This window comes from Trachypithecus francoisi, unplaced genomic scaffold (genome assembly GCF_009764315.1).
Source record: "Trachypithecus francoisi isolate TF-2019V2 unplaced genomic scaffold, Tfra_2.0 Lachesis_group4, whole genome shotgun sequence".
Classification (NCBI taxonomy): Eukaryota; Metazoa; Chordata; class Mammalia; order Primates; family Cercopithecidae; genus Trachypithecus; species Trachypithecus francoisi.
In genome coordinates, this window is record NW_022681469.1 from 114,421,617 (window position 1) to 114,438,885 (window position 17,269).

Consider the following 17,269-nt stretch of genomic DNA (forward strand, 5'->3'; position numbering starts at 1 on the left):
GGCCCACTCGCGCGGGCACCACTCTCTTTGTCTGACAAGAGAGTCGCGAAGCCTCCGCGGTCCTAGAGGGGCCGCTGCCAGGGACAGTTCGCTCGGCGAGCGCAGGTGGAGTCAGCGAGAGGCTCTGAGGCTGCCAGGGTGGTTGTGCCCGTTGCTCGGGCAAGGGGTGGTTCGCCGAGGGGCGCGGACCAGACAGACCCCGGGTCGGGCCTGGGAACCCCGAGAGGAGAGCCCAGCCCCGCGGCCGCACCTGGTGGAGGCGGCGCGGCGGAGATTCGGCGGCATCAGCAGGTTTGGGGAGAAGGAAGCGAGTGTTGTGGGGGGCGTGGGTGCTTGGGGGAGGCCACTGCGGAGACCCCCGGCTCTCAGGGGACGCTCCCGGGCCTGTGCGGCAGCTCTCGGGACCCGTGGCACCGGCTTTTGAGTATTTTCGGCTGTGTCACGTCTTCAGCAGCGAGAGGAGCAAAGTCCGAAGAATGAATGGCTGGTGAACGCAGGGGCTTGGTTTTGTTAGACTGGGAGATGAGCCGTGGTTGTTAGTGGAAGATGTTCACGTGATTGTGAAGAAGCAGCATTTAGGAATTTCTCAAAAGTTAACAATCCCGTCCAGTTAAAGTTTTGAGTTTATTGTGCATGCAGAGGAACAGCTGGCAGATTGTTCCAATGGCAGCTTAGAAAACTAAATGAGGAAGTGCAGTGATCTTGATTGTAATTGGCCATTATCAACTTGCATTCCTTCTAGGGTAAGTCGAGCTGGATCAGCCTTGCATCTGTAGCTGATTGGTTCCGTCTATCATGGGACGAGAATAAAAGCTTCCTTCCTGGTCAGCGCACACTTTTCAGGGAAATAAGGAATTGTTGTTGTTGTTTTTGAAACGATGTGTCACTTTGTTCCCCGAGCTGGAGTACAGTGGCCCGATCTCGACTCACTGCAACCTCCAGCTCCCGGATTCAAGCGATTCTCCTGCCTCAGCCTCCCGAGTAGCTGGGACTACAGGCACACGCCACCATGCCCGGCTAATTTTTGTATTTTTAGTAGAGATGGGGTTTCACTATGTTGGCCAGGGTGGTCTTGAATTCCTGACCTCGTGATCCGCCCGCCTCGGCCTCCCAAAGTGCCGGGATTTACAGACGTGGGCCACCGCGCCAGGCCTGTTGTTTTTAAGAGAGACAGGGTCTCACTGTGTCACCCAGGGTGGAGTGTAGTGGTGCCATCATAGCTCACTGCAGTCGCCAACTCCTGAACTCAAGGGAGAAATCAGTGTATTTTAAATGCCTTATGTGGCTGTGGGTGCTTGGCCTAGGGCTATACCCAAAACATGGCCTCCATTTAATTTTTCATTAGCAAGTCTGACATCCAGATGCACAGCCTTCACAAACAGATGTTCAATAAATACAGTGCAGGGTTATCCAGTCTCTTGGCTTCCCTGGGCCACATTGGAAGAAGAATGGTCTTGGGCTACACATAAAATACACAAACACTAAAAATAGCTGATGAGCAAAAACAAAAATTGCAAAAAAATCTCGTAACGTTTTAATACAGTTTATGAATTTGTGTTGGATTGGATTAAAAGTCATCCTGGGCCACATGTGGCCCACAGGCTGAGGGTTGGACAAGTTTGGTATAGAGAATGAAAGGGATGAGGCCTCTGCCCCAGCCTGGGAGCCACTGATCAGGATAGTTTTTAGAGTGTACCTTTTTGAAGAGGCAGTGGGTCCACCCTGGGCAACACAGCAAGACCCCATCTACAAAAAAACTACAAACAGCTGGACGTGGTGGCGCGCTCTTGCACTCCCAGCTACTTAGGAGACTGAGGCAGGAGCATTGCTTAAGCCCAGGAGTTCGAGGCTACAGTGAGCCATGATTACACCACTGCACTTCAGCATGGGTGATAGATAGAGACTCCTCAAAAAAAAAAAAAAAAGGCGGGTGCAGTGGCTCACACCTGTAATCCCAGCACTTTGGGAGGCTGAGGCGGGCAGAACATGAGGTCAGGAGATCGAGGCCATCCTGGCTAACACGGTGAAACCCCGTCTCTACTAAAAATACAAAAAGTTAGCTGGGCGTGGTGGTGGGTGCCTGTAGTCCCAGCTACTCAGGAGGCTGAGGCAGGAGAATGGCATGAACCCAGGAGGCGGAGCTTGCAGTGAGCCAAGATCACGCCACTGCACTCCAGCCTGGCAACAGAGCGAGACTCTGTCTCAAAAAAAAAAAAAAGGCAAAGGGTGTTCTGAACTGTGTTTTCAGGGAAGGTGAACTGTGTTTGAGGGGCATCCGTTAAAATGAAAGTGAATTTCATTAAAATTCACTCTTAGAAAGCAAGTTTGTAGGCCAGGCGCGGTGGCTCATGCCTGTAATCCTAGCACTTTGGGAGGCTGAGGTGGGTGGATCACCTAAGGGCAGGAGTTCAAGACCAGCCTGACCAACATGGTGAAACCCCATCTCAACTAAAAATACAAAAAAATTAGCTGGGCATGGTGGCAGGCACCTGTAATCCCAGCTACTTCTGGAGGCTGAGGTAGGAGAATTGTTTGAACCCGGGAGGCGGAGGTTGCTGTGAGCAGAGATTGTGCCATTGCACTCCAGCCTACGTGACAGGAATGAAACTCTGTCTAAAAAGAAAAAAAGATAGCAGGTCTGTAATTGTTACTGTTGCTGAATCCTGCTAGCAAATCACCAGGCTAGAGGTGGGGGTTGAGGGACCCCCCCAGAACACTTTCAGAGGGGGCTTGTTAGCAGGTGGAGCTGGCCGTAGGAGCAGGGTTGGAAATACATAAGTGGATTTAGAGAAAGAAAAGCTGGTTAACTGGAATCCCTAGGATAACTAGACTCGAACATCCTGCGTGATAGGGGAGGGGAGCATTTGGCTTTCTCCTATTGGTCCTAAATTACAGGGAGTGGGGAGCAAAATTTTGGATAAAGCTGTTATTGATCAAGTCCTGATGTGGGGCCTGTGCCTCAGAGGCTATGGTTTGGTTTCCAGAGCCGGTTGCTGCAAGATGTAGATCAGAGTGCTATGTGTGGTTTATTATTTTTTTTGTTTTGTTTTGTTTTTTTGAGACGGAGTCTTGCTCTGTTGCCAGGCTGGAGTACAGTGGTACAATCTCGGCTCACTGCAACCTCCACCTCCCAGGTTCAAGCGATTCTCCTGCCTCAGCCTCCCGAGTAGCTGGGACTACAGGCACACGCCACCACGCCCAGCTTATTTTTTTGTATTTTAGTAGAGACGGAGTTTCACCATGTTGGCCAGGATGGTCTCCATCTCCCGACCTCGTGATCCACCTGCCTCAGCCTCCCAAAGTCTTGGGATTACAGGCGTGAGCCACTGCACCTGGCCAGAGAGCTATTTTTATATGTGGTCTATCTGCTGTCCCTTTGTATATGAGGTGCTGAGGATGACATGTTCTAGGGAGAAGGGGAGGGCAGGGCTGCAGGTTCCCTTGGATAGAGCTTGGGAAATTGCTCTAGCCTCAGAAATTCATAGACTTACTGTAGTGGCTCATGTATTTCATCACATGTTCCAATACCAAACACAGGGACTTTGTATTAAGCTTTGTCTGTGGGCCCCATTGGTATTCCTCGTCCCAGATCTGCCAAGCAAGAGAGCTTCAAATTAGGGCTGGCCTTACTATCTTTTTTTTTCCTTCTCCAGCTCAGCCTGACGCCCAGGATCCCACCCCTTGTCAAAGACCAGGCCGTGGAAGCCATGTTCCCACCAGCCAGGGGGAAGGTGAGCTGTGCCTGCCCCTCTGCTTCGTCAGCATAGTCACTGCCACCAGCAGCTCCTTCCTCAGGTTGAGCCTTCTTGATCAATGGGGGAGTTTTCCTTGTTAGACAGTGCAATGTAGAGAGCTTAGCCTCTGGAGTCACATGGGCTCCCTTCAGCAACTTACATAAACACTCTGGCTCCAGTTTTCTTTTCTATAAATTGGGTCAATGAGAGTGCCTATCACAGCGAGTTGTGAAGATTCAATGGCAAATGCCCCGTGAAGTCCTTTGCACAGTATCTGGTTACAGTTTAGCACTATATTAAGAAGTTGTCGCTCTTATTACTGTAGTAGTTGCCCATTGTTTCTGTCCATGAGCATTATCGTGCATCTACTGCTGTATACTCCAGGTGCTGTCTTCTGTGCTGGGAAATCAACGCTTATCTGTACGAGATTACAGCCTGATTAGACAGATAGATGTGTAAGGAACTTCTCATAATAAATTCTGAACTGTGGCTATGAAAGGATATAGTGGAAGGTCAGTTATTGAATTTGTAGCATTATGGAGGGTGATTAGAAGAGACTGAGTTGTTTTGTCTTTTTTTGAGACAGCGTCTCACTCTGTCGCCCAGGCTGGAATGCAGTGGCATGATCATGGCTCATGGCACTCTTGACCTTCCCAGGCTGAGGTGATCCTCCCACCTCAGCCTCCCAAGTAACTAGAACCACAGGTACATGCCACCACGCCTGGTTAATTTTTGTATTTTTTATAGACACGGTTTCACCATGTTGCCCAGGTTGTTCTTGAACTCCTGGCTCAAGCCATCCACCAGCCTCGGCCTCCCAAAGTGCTGAGATTCCAGGCGTGAGCCACCGTGCCCAGCTTAGAAGAGACTGAGTTTGAAAGAAAGTAGAGGCCGAGCCTGGTGGCTCATGCCTGGAATCCCAGCACTTTGGGAGGCTGAGGCGAGTGGATCACCTGAGGTCAGGAGTTTGAGACCTGCCTGGCCAACATATAGTGAAACCCCATCTCTACTGAAAATATAAAAATTAGCTGGGTGTAGTGGTACATGCCTATAATCCCATCTACTTAGGAAGCTGGGGCAGGAGAATTGCTTGAACCCAGGAGGTGGAGGTTGCAGTGAGCTGAGATCGAGCCATGGCAACTCTGTTTCAAAAAAAAAAAACCAACCAAACAAAAGAAATGGAACTTTTAAGCAACATTTGGGGCCCACCTGTCAACGTACAGGTCCTAGCTGTTGATGGGTTCTTAGAAACTGCAACTTTAAGGGAAACTGTATATCAAAACCATTTTTTTCCCATCAGTGTTACAGTGAAACAAAGTTATTCCAGGACCTGCTGCTGTACATACTTTTGGTAAAAATCAGTTTCCAAGAACCTATTGCGGATGTTAAGAGAGGAGTTATCTTGCCCGGATGACTCGGGGAGATGAAGCCATTTTATTCCCATGCTTGTTAACCTTGTGCAGGTGCGGGAATGCAGGTGGCTGAGTAGGTCAGATTGAGGACATTGCAGCGCAGCTCTGGTAAAAGAGTGACATTCTGGATGATGGTGAGAAAGGGCCTGCAACCATAGCAGTGGAACTGAGGTTTGATAGGCAGGAAAGAAAGTCCGTATAATTTGGGAGGTTCTGGTGTCTGCCCACAGAGGGGAGCTACCTGAAGCTTCTTAGGATGGGGGTGGGCATTTCCTGTTACTGACTACTTACAGGACAGCGAACATTTGCTGTTTCCCTGCACACGTCCCCACTGAACCCACGCAGTGTCTTGTGAGAGCAGGGAGTGTGTAGACAGCCACTGGGCCCCTCTGCGCCGAGGGCTGCAGTGGTGTGGGAGTGAGAGTGTGGCAGCTTCAGTGCTCAGCCCACTGGAGGGGGACAGTCACTTGCAGAGGTCATGTCCCCTGTGCTCACTGTGGCGTGTCCACTGTTGCCCCCTCTGGATATGCTACCCAGGCGTCTGCGCCTTGGTCTGTACCTTTTATATTCTCCAGCAACGGGCTCCCCTGGTCTCCGGCATCTGCTTGGCTTGTGGCAATGGGATGAAGAGGGTTGGAGGACAGGGAACAGGGTTCCAGAGGCCGGGGGAAACTGAGGTTGGGTTTCTCTTCCCACGGCTCCCTCCCCACCGGGCTGTGGGATGGGTGTGGCTGCATCCTCTTCGGCCCCAGCAGCAGTCTTGCTCCCCTTCCAGCAGCCTTCTGGGCTCCAGCACCCCTCCCCACCTTACCCCTTCAGACCTAGCAGGCCCTGATTCCCCAGGGTGGCCAGCACCTGTGAGCTTCCACATTTCTTGTTCATGTTCGTTGAGACTATTCATCCCTTTGTCGATAGTCTTCACATTAACCAATCCCCCAGTGACCTCATCTCTTTCGTAAGGAAGCTGGGGCAGAAGCAATGGGTTATTTTTATAGAGCAGGGGTCAGCAAACTACCCTCGACCTCTTGGTAAAGTTTCCCTGAAACACAGCTGTGCCCATTTGCTTACTTGTCCATGGCTGCTTTTGTGCTCCAACACAAAAGCTGTTACTCAAATTGTTGACTTGCTGTTCCTCAAATCAACAGCAGATTTGAGGAACTGGAACAGAGACCAGAGGGCCTGAAAAGCCTAAAATATTTACCATCTGGCCCTTTAGAGATTAAGTATGTTGACCCCGTCGTATGGAAGCCAGCACATGGCTGGCCTGAGGGCCGTCAGGCCTGAAAGGAGCCCTGAGTCTATTCCTTATGAATTGGGTGCCCTTGGCCTACACACTTTACCTCCCAAACCTCGGTTTCCTCACCTGTGGAATAATCATTGTGCGTAAGTTATTGTAAGAATTGCAGTTACCTTTATCAGCTACTTTTCCAGGAGCTGCTCTCGTTTGAGGATGTGGCGATGTACTTCACCAGAGAGGAGTGGGGCCACCTCGACTGGGGTCAGAAGGACCTCTACCGAGATGTGATGCTGGAGAACTACAGGAACATGGTCTTGCTGGGTAGGACATGGCTTGAAGATTGGGCTTTGTCTGTGTTCTGAGTGTCTGTGCAAGCCCTTAGTCCCTTATCTGCAATTCCAGAATCAGAAAAAGTGCTGAAAGCAGAAAGTTTTTTTCATAACTTGTGTGGCTACAAGCCCTGACCAGACATCACCACAGTGAAACCTGACTTCATCCCATAGGAAACCATTTATTGTCTTTATTTTTCCAACTTGGTGTGCATATCTGTATACCCAACTTCAGAAATAACAGTGTAGGCCGGGTGTGGTGGCTCACGCCTGTAATCCCAGCACTTTGGGATTCTGAGGCAGGTGGATCACCTGAGGTCAGTAGTTCGAGACCAGCCTGGCCAATATGGTAAAACCCATCTCTACTTAAGATACGAAAATTAGCTGGTTGTGGTGGTGCACGCTTGTAGTCCCAGTTACTTGGGAGGCTGAGGCAGGAGAATCGCTTGAACCTGGGAGGGAGAGGTTGCATTGAGCCGAGATCATGCCGGTGCATTCCAGCCTGGGCAACAGAGTGAGACTCGTCCCAAAACAAAACAACAACAAAAATAACAGTGTATTTGAGGGCACCACTCCAAACCCTACTGGGGATGATACATTATGTAAAATATTTACACCAGGTCACCTTTCTGAAATTGGTAAAATTCTGACTCCTGAAACACATCTGGTCCTAAGAGTTTCACATAAGGGACTGGGGACAGTGAATAGTCGTGTTGTATTAGGACTCAGACAGAGACACTTCGTGCGTTCTTCACTCTCACCCCATGTTCCTCATCTGTAAGACCTCCAGGAGTTGAGAATTATGGTAGATTTACATTCCGAAGGCTCACTTCTTATGCTCTTGAAAGTCTTTTTCTTTCTTTTCTCTGGAAATGGGTAACTTCTTGGTGTGTAGCATTAGTGGGTGCTCAGGAAATGATTTTAAACCAACTTCATTTCTGAACCTTCACTGCTTCCATCTTTTCAGGAGCCTACCCTGTCCTATTCCACTGTAGTCTCCTACTGTGGGAATTGCCTTGCTAAATAGTTTTCTTTCTGGGGCCACATGTTTAACCCCTGCACTGACACTCTTAGCACAGAGTCTTGACCACCTCTTGTGGGATCGTCCAGCCACCTCTGGATTTTTATAATTTTAATTTTTCCTTTAAAAGCATTACAAGGCTAGGCGCGGTGGCTCACGCCTGTAATCCCAGCATTTTGGGAGGCCAAGATGGGCGGATGATGATGTCAGGAGATCGAGACCATCCTGGCTAACACGGTGAAACCCCGTCTTTACTAAAAATACAAAAAATTAGCCGGGCATGGTGGCGGGCGCCTGTAGTCCCAGCTACTCGGGAGGCTGAGGCAGGAGAATGGTGTGAACCTGGGAGGCAGAGCTTGCAGTGAGCCAAGATCACGCCACTGAACTCCAGCCTGGGTGACAGAGCAAGACTCTGTCTCAAAAAAAAAAAAAAAAAGGCATTACAAGAGCATACATAAGTACATGGAAGGCATAGGAAAGGAGGAGGAGAAAAGTAAAGTGTTCATGAGTAACACTGTTAATATTTTGGAAGATTTCCTTCCAGTCTTTTTTTCCTATGCCTTTACAAAAGTAGCTGAACATAGTCTATGTGTAATCCTGTAATCTATTTTAAACTTAACATTATTGTATCAGTGTTTCCCCACAGAATCAGTAAACGAGCATAATATAATTCCATTGTATGATCCATGATACTATTTCATTGTTTTCCCATGTGGGGACATTCAGCTTGGCTTTGTTTTTGTTCGTTGGTTTGCTTGTGTATTTATAATGTTTGAATAGATGTTTCTAAGTATAAATCTTTATATGAATTTTTGATCATTTCCCAAGATACTTTCCCAAAATCAGAATTTTGAAGTTAAATGAGATGGCACTTTAATCTTTATTGATTACTGAATGATTCTTCAACAAAATTTGTACTGCTTTGCATCTCCAATAGTAACATTTGAGAGTGCGTCTTTTTTTTTTTTTTGTCTGAGACGGAGTTTCGCTATTGTTGCCCAGGCTGGAGTGCAATGGCATGATCTCGACTCCCCGCATCCTCCACCTCCCAGGTCCAAGTGATTCTCCTGCCTCAGACTCCCTAGTAGCTGAGATTACAGGCATGTGCCACCACGAATGGCTAATTTTGTATTTTTAGTAGAGACAGGGTTTCTCCATGTTGGTCAGGCAGATCTCGAACTCCCAACCTAAGGTGATCCACCTGCCTCGGCCTCCCAAAGTGCTGGGATTAACAGGTATGAGCCACTGTGCCCAGCCTTTTTTTTTTTGAGACAGAGTTTCACTACTGTTGCCCAGGTGGGAGTACAATGGTGCCATCTCTGCTCACCACACCTCCGCCTCCCGGGTTCAAGTGATTCTCCTGCCTCAGCCTCCTGAGTAGCTGGGATTATAGGCATGCCCCACCACACCTGGCTAATTTTGTATTTTTAGTAGAGATGGGGTTTCTCCATGTTGGTCAGGCTGGTCTCAAACTCCCGACCTCAGGTGATCCGCCCACCTCAGCCTCCCAAAGTGCTGGTATTACAGGCGTGAGCCACCATGCCTGGCTGAGAGTGCTTTTTTACTATATCCCTGCCCTCTTTTATGGATTTTACTAGTTCTAAAAATAATTTTGATCACAGAAATTTTGGAAAATACATCAGTACATAGAGTAGATAATAAAAATCACCTGCAGGCCTACCTTCCAGAAATAACTCTTTTTTTTTTTTTTTTTTTTTTTTTTTTTTTTTTTTGAGGCGGAGTCTCACTCTGTCGCCCAGGCTGGAGTGCAGTGGCCGGATCTCAGCTCACTGCAAGCTCCGCCTCCCGGGTTTACGCCATTCTCCTGCCTCAGCCTCCCCAGTAGCTGGGACTACAGGCGCCCGCCATCTCGCCCGGCTAGTTTTTTTTTGTATTTTTAGTAGAGACGGGGTTTCACCGTGTTAGCCAGGATGGTCTCGATCTCCTGACCTTGTGATCCGCCCGTCTCGGCCTCCCAAAGTGCTGGGATTACAGGCTTGAGCCACCGCGCCCGGCCGAAATAACTCTTGTTATTAACATTTCGGTTTACTTTTTCCCAATCCGTCTTTGTCTATTACAGGGCAAGGATCCCTTATCCAAAATGCTGGGGACCAAAAGTGTTTGGATTTCGGATTTTTTTTGGATTTTGGAGTACTCACATATATGTAATAAGATAATTTGAGGACCTTACCCAAGTCTAAACAGGAAATTCACTTATGTTTCATATACACCTTAGACACATATCTTGAAGGTCCTTTTATCTTTCCCTGGAGAAGGCTGAATTAACTGTGTGTTGTGCACCTGTGTTTTGACTGCCACTGGTCACATGAGGTCAGGTGTGGAGGTCTCCACTTCTGTCAGGTTAGTGCTTAAAAAGTTTCAGATTTGGGAGCATTTTGGATTAGGGATGCTCAAACAGTATTAATTACTTACACACACATACATAACTCACACACTACATGGTTTTTTAAAACAAAATTTGGGGCCAGGCATGGTGGCTCAAGCCTGTAATCCCAGCACTTTGGGAGGGAGGCTGAGGCATGCAGATCACCTGAGGTCGGGAGTTCGAGACCAGCCTGACCAACATGGAGAAACCCTGTCTCTACTAAAAATACAAAATTAGCCGGGCGTGGTGGCACATGCCTGTAATCCCAGCTATTCCGGAGGCTGAGGCAGGAGAATTGCTTGAACCCGGGAGGCAGAGGTTGTGGTGAGCTGAGATTGTGCCATTGCACTCCAGCCTGGGCAACAATATCGAAGCTCCGTCTCAGAAAAAAAAAATTTGGATCATGCTATATGTGAGTTTTGTATTCTGCTTTAAAATATATAGGCAGCATTTTTCTATTTTAATAAATAGTTGGGATGGGCGTGGTGGCTCATGCTTGTAATCCCAGCTCTTTGGGAGGCCGAGGCAGGCAGATCACTTGAGTTCAGGAGTTCGAGACCAGCTTGGCCAAAATGGTGAAATCTCATACCTACTAAAAATGCAAAAATTAGCTGGGCGTGGTGGCCACTTGCCTGTAATTCCAGCTACTTGGGAGGCTGAGGCAGGAGAATCACTTGAACCTGGGAGGCGGAGGTAGCAGTGAACAGAGATGGCACAAGTGCACTCCAGCCTGGGTGACGAGAGTGAAACTCTGTCTCAAAAAAAAAAAAAAATACAAAACTTAGCCGGGTGGGGGCAACAGAGCACAGACTCTATCTCAAAATAAATAAATAAATTTATAAATAAATAAACACATAGTTGGCTAAGTACAGTGGCTCAAGCCTGTAATCCCAGCACTTTGGGAGGCCGAGGCGGGTGGATCACCTGAGGTCAGGAGTTTGAGACCAGCCTGGTCAACATGGTGAAACCTGTCTCTACTAAAAATACAAAAATTAGCTGGGCATGGTGGTGGGTGCCTATAGTTCCAGCTGCTTGGGAGGCTGAAGCAGTGTAATTACTTGATCCTGGGAGACACAGGTTGCAGTGAGCCGAGATTGTCACTCCAGCCTGGGTTACAGAGCAAGACTCCGTCTCAAAAATAAAAAAAATAAACAATTGAATACAAGGATTTTTAATATCTGCCTAATACTTATGCCTTCACTGCATTAATGTGCTACGCTTGATTTAATTGTTCCCTTTTGATATTCAGTTTATTTCCAGTTTGACGCTGCAATCCCACTGTGCTGAACGTCTCTGGCACATTCATCTTGGTTGCAATTGTACTTTAGGCTATATTTCTAAGAGTGAAATGACCACAGCCAAAGGTATGAACATTGTTCAGGCTTTCAATAAAAACTGCCAGATATTTACAAAGATTGTGCCAATCTCTATTCTCACCAGCCCTTCTGATTATTGTCCTTATCTCTGCCTGCCACTGAGCCCCCGGGCCATGTCTCTGTAACTCACTAACGGCCACATCCCATTTACTTCCCCATGAGTAGGATTTCAGTTTCCCAAACCTGAGGTGATCTGTCAGCTGGAGAACTGGGACGAGCAGTGGATCCTGGATCTACCGAGAGCTGGGAGTAGGAAGGCTTCCGGTAGTGCTTGCCCAGGTGGGTGAGGAAGAGACCCAGGCGAGTGGAATCAGGAAGAGGAAGGGAAGGCACGTTAGCGAAGCCCCTTCTGTGTGCCAGACGCAGAGCCAGGTGCTGGGCATATATTATCCCACTTCTTCATCGCTGCTGCCCTGTGAGGTGGGAGGAAGATCGGCATCCCCACTTCCCAGATGAAGAGACTAAGATTAAGAAATCTTGGCCGTACGTGGTGGCTCACGCCTGTAATCCTAGCACTTTGGGAGGCCAAGTTTGGGTGGATTACCTGAGGCCCAGAGTTGACCAACCTGGCCAACATGGTGAAACCCCGTCTCTACTGAAAATACAAAAATTAGCCAGGCGTAGTGGTGTGTGCCTGTAATCCCAGCTACCTGGGAGGCTGAGGCAGGAGAATTGCCAGAATCTGGGAGGCACAGGCTGTAGTGAGCCAAGATCGCGCCACTGAACTCCAGCCTGAGTGACAGAGCAAGACTCTGTCTCAAAAAAAAAAAAAAATCTCACACAGGCCTGGTATGGGGGCTCACACCGGTAATCTCAGCACTTTGGGAAGTAGAGGCAGGAGGATTACTTGAGCCCAGGCGTTCAGGATCAGCCTGGGCGACATGGTGAAAACCCATCTCTACAAAAAATACAAATTTAAGCCGGGTGTGGTGGCGCATGCCTGTAGTCCCAGCTACTCAGGAGGCTGAGGTGCAAGGACTGCTTGAGGCTGGGAGGCAGAGGTTGCAGTGAGCTGAGATTACATGACTGTACTCCAGCCTGGGTGACAGAGCAAGACTCTCAAAAAAGAACTCACAGTTGGGAGGTGGACACTGGGGTTTGACTTCAAGTCTAGAACATTCATCCTCTCTCTCCTGCAGGAAAAAGCGCTGCTCAGACACAGCTGCTCTAGTATTTTCTAAGTGACAGCTCTCAGGGCACCCTAGATGCCCCTTGATTCCACCCTCATTACTTGTCCTCTCTCTGTGCTGCCTCTTGTTCCCTTGCTTTGTTTTGTTTCCATATTACTCCCGTATTTCCTGACATCTGCATTTTTCTACTTACTGTGTCCTGATGCAGCTCCTCCTGTTTTTCATATCCAAGGTTTCTCCATGGCACTACTGACATTTTGGGCTGATGAATTCTCTGGGGGTGGGATGGGGGTATGTCCTGTGCATTTTAGGATGTTAAGTAGCAGCCCTGGGCCGGGCGCGGTGGCTCAAGCCTGTAATCCCAGCACTTTGGGAGGCCGAGACGGGTGGATCACGAGGTCAGGAGATCGAGACCATCCTGTCTAACACGGTGAAACCCCGTCTCTACTAAAAATACAAAAAATTAGCCGGGCGAGGTGGCGGGCGCCTGTAGTCCCAGCTACTCGGGAGGCTGAGGCAGGAGAATGGCCTAAACCCAGGAGGCGGAGCTTGCAGTGAGCTGAGATCCGGCCACAGCACTCCAGCCCGGGCAACAGAGCGAGACTCCGTCTCAAAAAAAAAAAATAAATAAAAATAAAAAAGTAGCAGCCCTGGCCTGCACCCACTAGATGCCATTTGAACCTCCCCAGGTGTGACAACCAGAAATGTCTCCAGACATTGTCTGAACCCTGCTCACCCCTAGTTGACACCCATTGCTCTAGTCAGTTGCCTTTTGTCCCTATTTCCCTCTGGTTCCTTTTCTGTTCTATCCTATACTTTGTCCATTTTTAAGCAGATGTTGCACCTAGAGTTATTAAAAACTTGTATCTAGACCGGGTACAGTGGCTTACACCTGTAATCCCAGCACTTTTGGAGGCCAAGATGGGCAGATCGCTTGAGGCCAGGAGTTTGAGACCCACCTGGCCAACATGGTGAAACCCCATATCTAATAAAAATAAAAAAATTAGCTGGGCGTGGTGGTGCGTGCCTGTAATCCCAGCTACTCAGGAGGCTGAGGCACGAGAATCTCTTGAACCCAGGAAGTGGAGGTAGCAATGAGTTGAGATCATGCCACTGCACTCCGGCCTAGGCATGTCTCAAACAAAAAGCATGTATCTTGAAGCATAACATGCTACCTCCTTGACATTTGTTTGGCACCACTCAGTGGTGCCAAACAACTTACTAGAGTAAGTTGTTTTTCTGATAATGGTGATGGGCTCTGCTCTCACATTCTCTGGCATACACACTCCCGTGCATTTTTAGTGAATTTGTTGGTGCCAAGAGCTCTTTTTGTTATGACAGTGAAGAGTCCAGTGAAATTCAGAATTTTGGGCTGGGTGCAGTGGTTCACGCCTGTAATCCCAGCACTTTGGGAGGCCGATGCAGGTGGATCACCTGAGGTCAGGAGTTCAATACCAGCCTGACCAACATGGGGAAACCCCATCTCTACTAATACAAAAATTAGCTGAGTATGGTGGGCTGGCGTCTGTAATCCCAGCTACTCGGGAGGCTGAGGCAGGGGAATCATTTGAACCTGGGAAGCGGAGGTTGCAGTGAGCTGAGATGGCGCCACTGCACTCTAGCCTGGGCGACAGAGCGTCTCAAAAAAAAAAAAAAAAAAAAAAAAAGAAAAATTCAGAATTTTGGCCTCTTGAGTCTGACGATGTAAACAAGAGATCACTTCTTAGCTTCATTTGATTGTCCTAGAGCCCTAACAGTTGGCTTCTCTTCCTTTTTTTCTTCTGCAGTGGATAGGTCATTTACATCTTTTCTTGTTATTTGGCTAGGTTCTGAAGCCAGACACAAGATGAAAAAGCTAACTCCAAAACAGAAGTTTTCTGAAGATTTAGAGTCATATAAGATATCAGTGGTAATGCAGGAATCGGCTGAGAAACTTTCAGAAAAGTTACGTAAGTGTAAAGAATTTGTGGACAGTTACAGGCTTACTTTCCCTACTAGTGGCGATGAATACAGCAGGGGCTTCCTTCAAAACCTTAACCTTATTCAAGATGAGAATGTGCAAACCAGGTGGAAGCAGGGCAGATATGATGAGGATGACAAACCCCTCAATCAAAGATCTTTTCTTTTGGGGCACGAGCAAATTCTCACAAGAGCAAAGTCTTACGAATGCAGTGAATGTGGAAAAGTCATTAGGCGTAAGGCATGGTTTGATCAACATCAAAGAATTCACTTCTTAGAGAATCCCTTTGAATGTAAGGTATGTGGGCAAGCCTTCAGACAGCGGTCAGCTCTTACGGTCCATAAACAGTGTCACCTGCAAAACAAGCCATACAGATGTCATGACTGTGGAAAGTGTTTTCGGCAGCTTGCGTATCTTGTTGAACATAAGAGGATTCATACCAAAGAAAAACCCTATAAATGTAGCGAATGTGAAAAAACCTTTAGTCAGAATTCAACCCTTATTCGACATCAGGTGATCCACAGTGGAGAAAAACGCCATAAATGCCTTGAGTGTGGAAAAGCCTTTGGCCGGCATTCAACCCTTCTATGTCATCAACAGATTCACCGCAAACCGAACACCCATAAATGCAGTGAATGTGGACAGTCCTTTGGTCGGAATGTGGATCTCATTCAGCATCAAAGAATCCATACAAAGGAGGAATTCTTTCAATGTGAAGAATGTGGGAAAACGTTTAGTTTTAAGAGGAATCTTTTTCGACATCAGGTCATTCACACCGGAAGCCAACCCTACCAATGTGTCATATGTGGAAAATCTTTCAAGTGGCACACAAGCTTTATTAAGCACCAGGGCACTCACAAAGGACAGATATCCACGTGATATTAACTGGAAAGCAGTCACTGAAGGACTAGAACTTAACCTCTACTTCAAGTGTGTATCACATGATTGTTTTCATGAAAAGCAATAAATGTAACAAAGGGTTTTTCTATGGGGGCCCTCTTTTTGTGGCCAATCTGCTGCCCTAGTGAAGAAACACTTCAAAGGAAATGTTAGCCTGGGCAACATAGTGAGATCCCGTCTCTACAAAAAACAAAAAAGCCAGGTGTGGTGGCTCACACCTCCAGTCCCAGCTACTGAGAAGGCTGAGGTGGGAGGATCGCTTTAGCCCAGGAGTTCAAGGCTACAGTGAGCCATGATGTGTCACTGTACTCCAGCCTGGGTGACAGAGCGAGGCTGTCTCAAAAAAAAAAAAAGAGAAAAGTTTACTAGGCTGTTGTGTTCACTCTCTTGCACCCTCTATGCCCTCATCCCCTCCAGCCTAGTTAAGGCAGAAGGGAGCCATAGAAGCTTTGCCCTGTGGTCGCCAGGCTGGGGACCATTGAATGGGTTGTGAATAATTGAAGGACTGAAGAATGGGCCAGGTGTGGTGGCTCATGCCTGTAATCCCAGCACTTTGGGAGACTGAGAATGGAGAGTCACTTGAGGTCAAGAGTTCAAGACCAGCCTGGCCAACATGGTGAAACCCTGTCTCTACTGAAAATAGAAAAATTAGCTGGTCATGGTGGCATGTGCCTGTAGTTCCAGCTACTTGGGAGGCTGAGGCAGGAGAGTTGCTTGGACCTGGGAGGCAGAGGTTGCAGTGAGCTGAGAACACAACACTGCACTCCAGCCTGGACAACAGAGTGAGACTCTATCTCAAAAAAAAAAAAAAAAAATTGAAGAACAATGCCTTTGCTGTATTACATACAACTATGACCTGCTAATGTATAGACTTAAAAAAACAAACAAAAAAAAACTAAGGGCTACTCACTAGTAACTAGTGAGGTATGAAGAACTGCTAAAAGTTGCCCTTAATCAGGCCAGGCCGTGGTGGCTCACACTTGTAATCCCAGCACTTTGGGAGACCAAAGCAGGTGGATCATGAGGTCAAGAGTTCAAGACCAGCCTAGCCAAGATGGTGAAACCCCATCTCTAATAAAAATACAAAAATTAGCCAGGCACAGTGGCAGGCACCTATAATCCCAGCTACTTGGGAGGCTGAGGCAGGAGAATCACTTGAACCCGGGAGGCAGAGGTTGCAGTGACCCGAGATTGCATCACTGCACTCTAGCCTGGGAGACAGACTAAGACTCCGTCTCAAAAAAAACAGTTGCCCGTAATCTAAAATGAATGTGTTAGTAGATTCCAGAAAGAGCTATAAGTCAGTATTTGTAATAGGTGCTGTGGGCCCTGCCAAAGTCCCTCTGGCCTTACTTAAACCTTCTGTGGGCGTCATCTGACTGTGTCTGCACCTTGTGGCCTGAGGGCAAAAAGGACATCCTGGGAGCAGCTGTCAACCAATCATTGATGGGCATTTGATAAACACCAAATTCTGTATCTCTCCATGTGTGGAAAACTCTGAAGCATGTGTTTTAGTTTCCAGAGGTTCCCCAGGAATTGCACACAGGCACTCATCATGGTAGCTCCCTCGTTGGGTGACTTCCCTTCTCTGTCTTCCACCTTCCCTAACAGTGTTGCAACCTCTCCCCAACAAATAAACTCCTTGTATTCAAAAAGTGTCAATTATGGTCTCTGAGGAGCCATATCCCTTCTGTTTTCACAGTTATTCTAAGCACATTCTGACATTCAGTTTAAATAGGTTGAGCTGAGTGTAGTCTCCCTAGAGCTCAACAATATAAGAGATC

At 47.8% G+C, this 17,269-nt stretch overlaps 2 protein-coding genes across 17 annotated transcripts in view; one reads left to right on the forward strand and one right to left on the reverse strand.

Moving 5' to 3' along the window:
* Positions 1-15,573, forward strand: ZNF789 (zinc finger protein 789). 15 transcript variants are annotated; one of them, XM_033191852.1, is made up of 7 exons: positions 15-291; positions 3,654-3,731; positions 5,198-5,280; positions 6,578-6,704; positions 11,369-11,483; positions 11,661-11,774; positions 14,452-15,573. In XM_033191852.1, exons 5-7 carry the CDS (start codon positions 11,468-11,470, stop codon positions 15,462-15,464), a joined length of 1,143 nt encoding a protein of 380 aa, XP_033047743.1. In that variant the 5' UTR covers positions 15-291; positions 3,654-3,731; positions 5,198-5,280; positions 6,578-6,704; positions 11,369-11,467; the 3' UTR covers positions 15,465-15,573. The 15 variants fall into 15 exon arrangements, 13 of the variants coding, with proteins under 13 accessions (XP_033047747.1, XP_033047737.1, XP_033047739.1 ...); XM_033191846.1 differs by lacking the exon at positions 11,369-11,483 and having other exon boundaries at positions 14-291; XM_033191851.1 differs by lacking the exon at positions 5,198-5,280.
* Positions 14,495-17,269, reverse strand: part of ZNF394 (zinc finger protein 394) — a 13,903-nt gene continuing 11,128 nt past the window's right edge. The window contains exon 3 of one of the 2 annotated variants that reach the window (XM_033191836.1): positions 14,495-14,939. In XM_033191836.1, the coding sequence (XP_033047727.1) occupies positions 14,917-14,939 (23 nt within the window). In that variant the 3' untranslated portion in view covers positions 14,495-14,916. The remainder of the gene's footprint in view (positions 14,940-17,269) is intronic. The other variant, XM_033191835.1, reaches the window with a different exon arrangement.

Coding starts and splice junctions, on each gene's coding strand:
- ZNF789 (XM_033191842.1), top strand. CDS start 3,708: ATGTTCCCACCAGCCAGGGGGAAG. Junction 3,732..6,577: donor TCCCACCAGCCAGGGGGAAG/GTGAGCTGTGCC, acceptor CTACTTTTCCAG/GAGCTGCTCTCGTTTGAGGA. Junction 11,775..14,451: donor TTCCGGTAGTGCTTGCCCAG/GTGGGTGAGGAA, acceptor TTATTTGGCTAG/GTTCTGAAGCCAGACACAAG.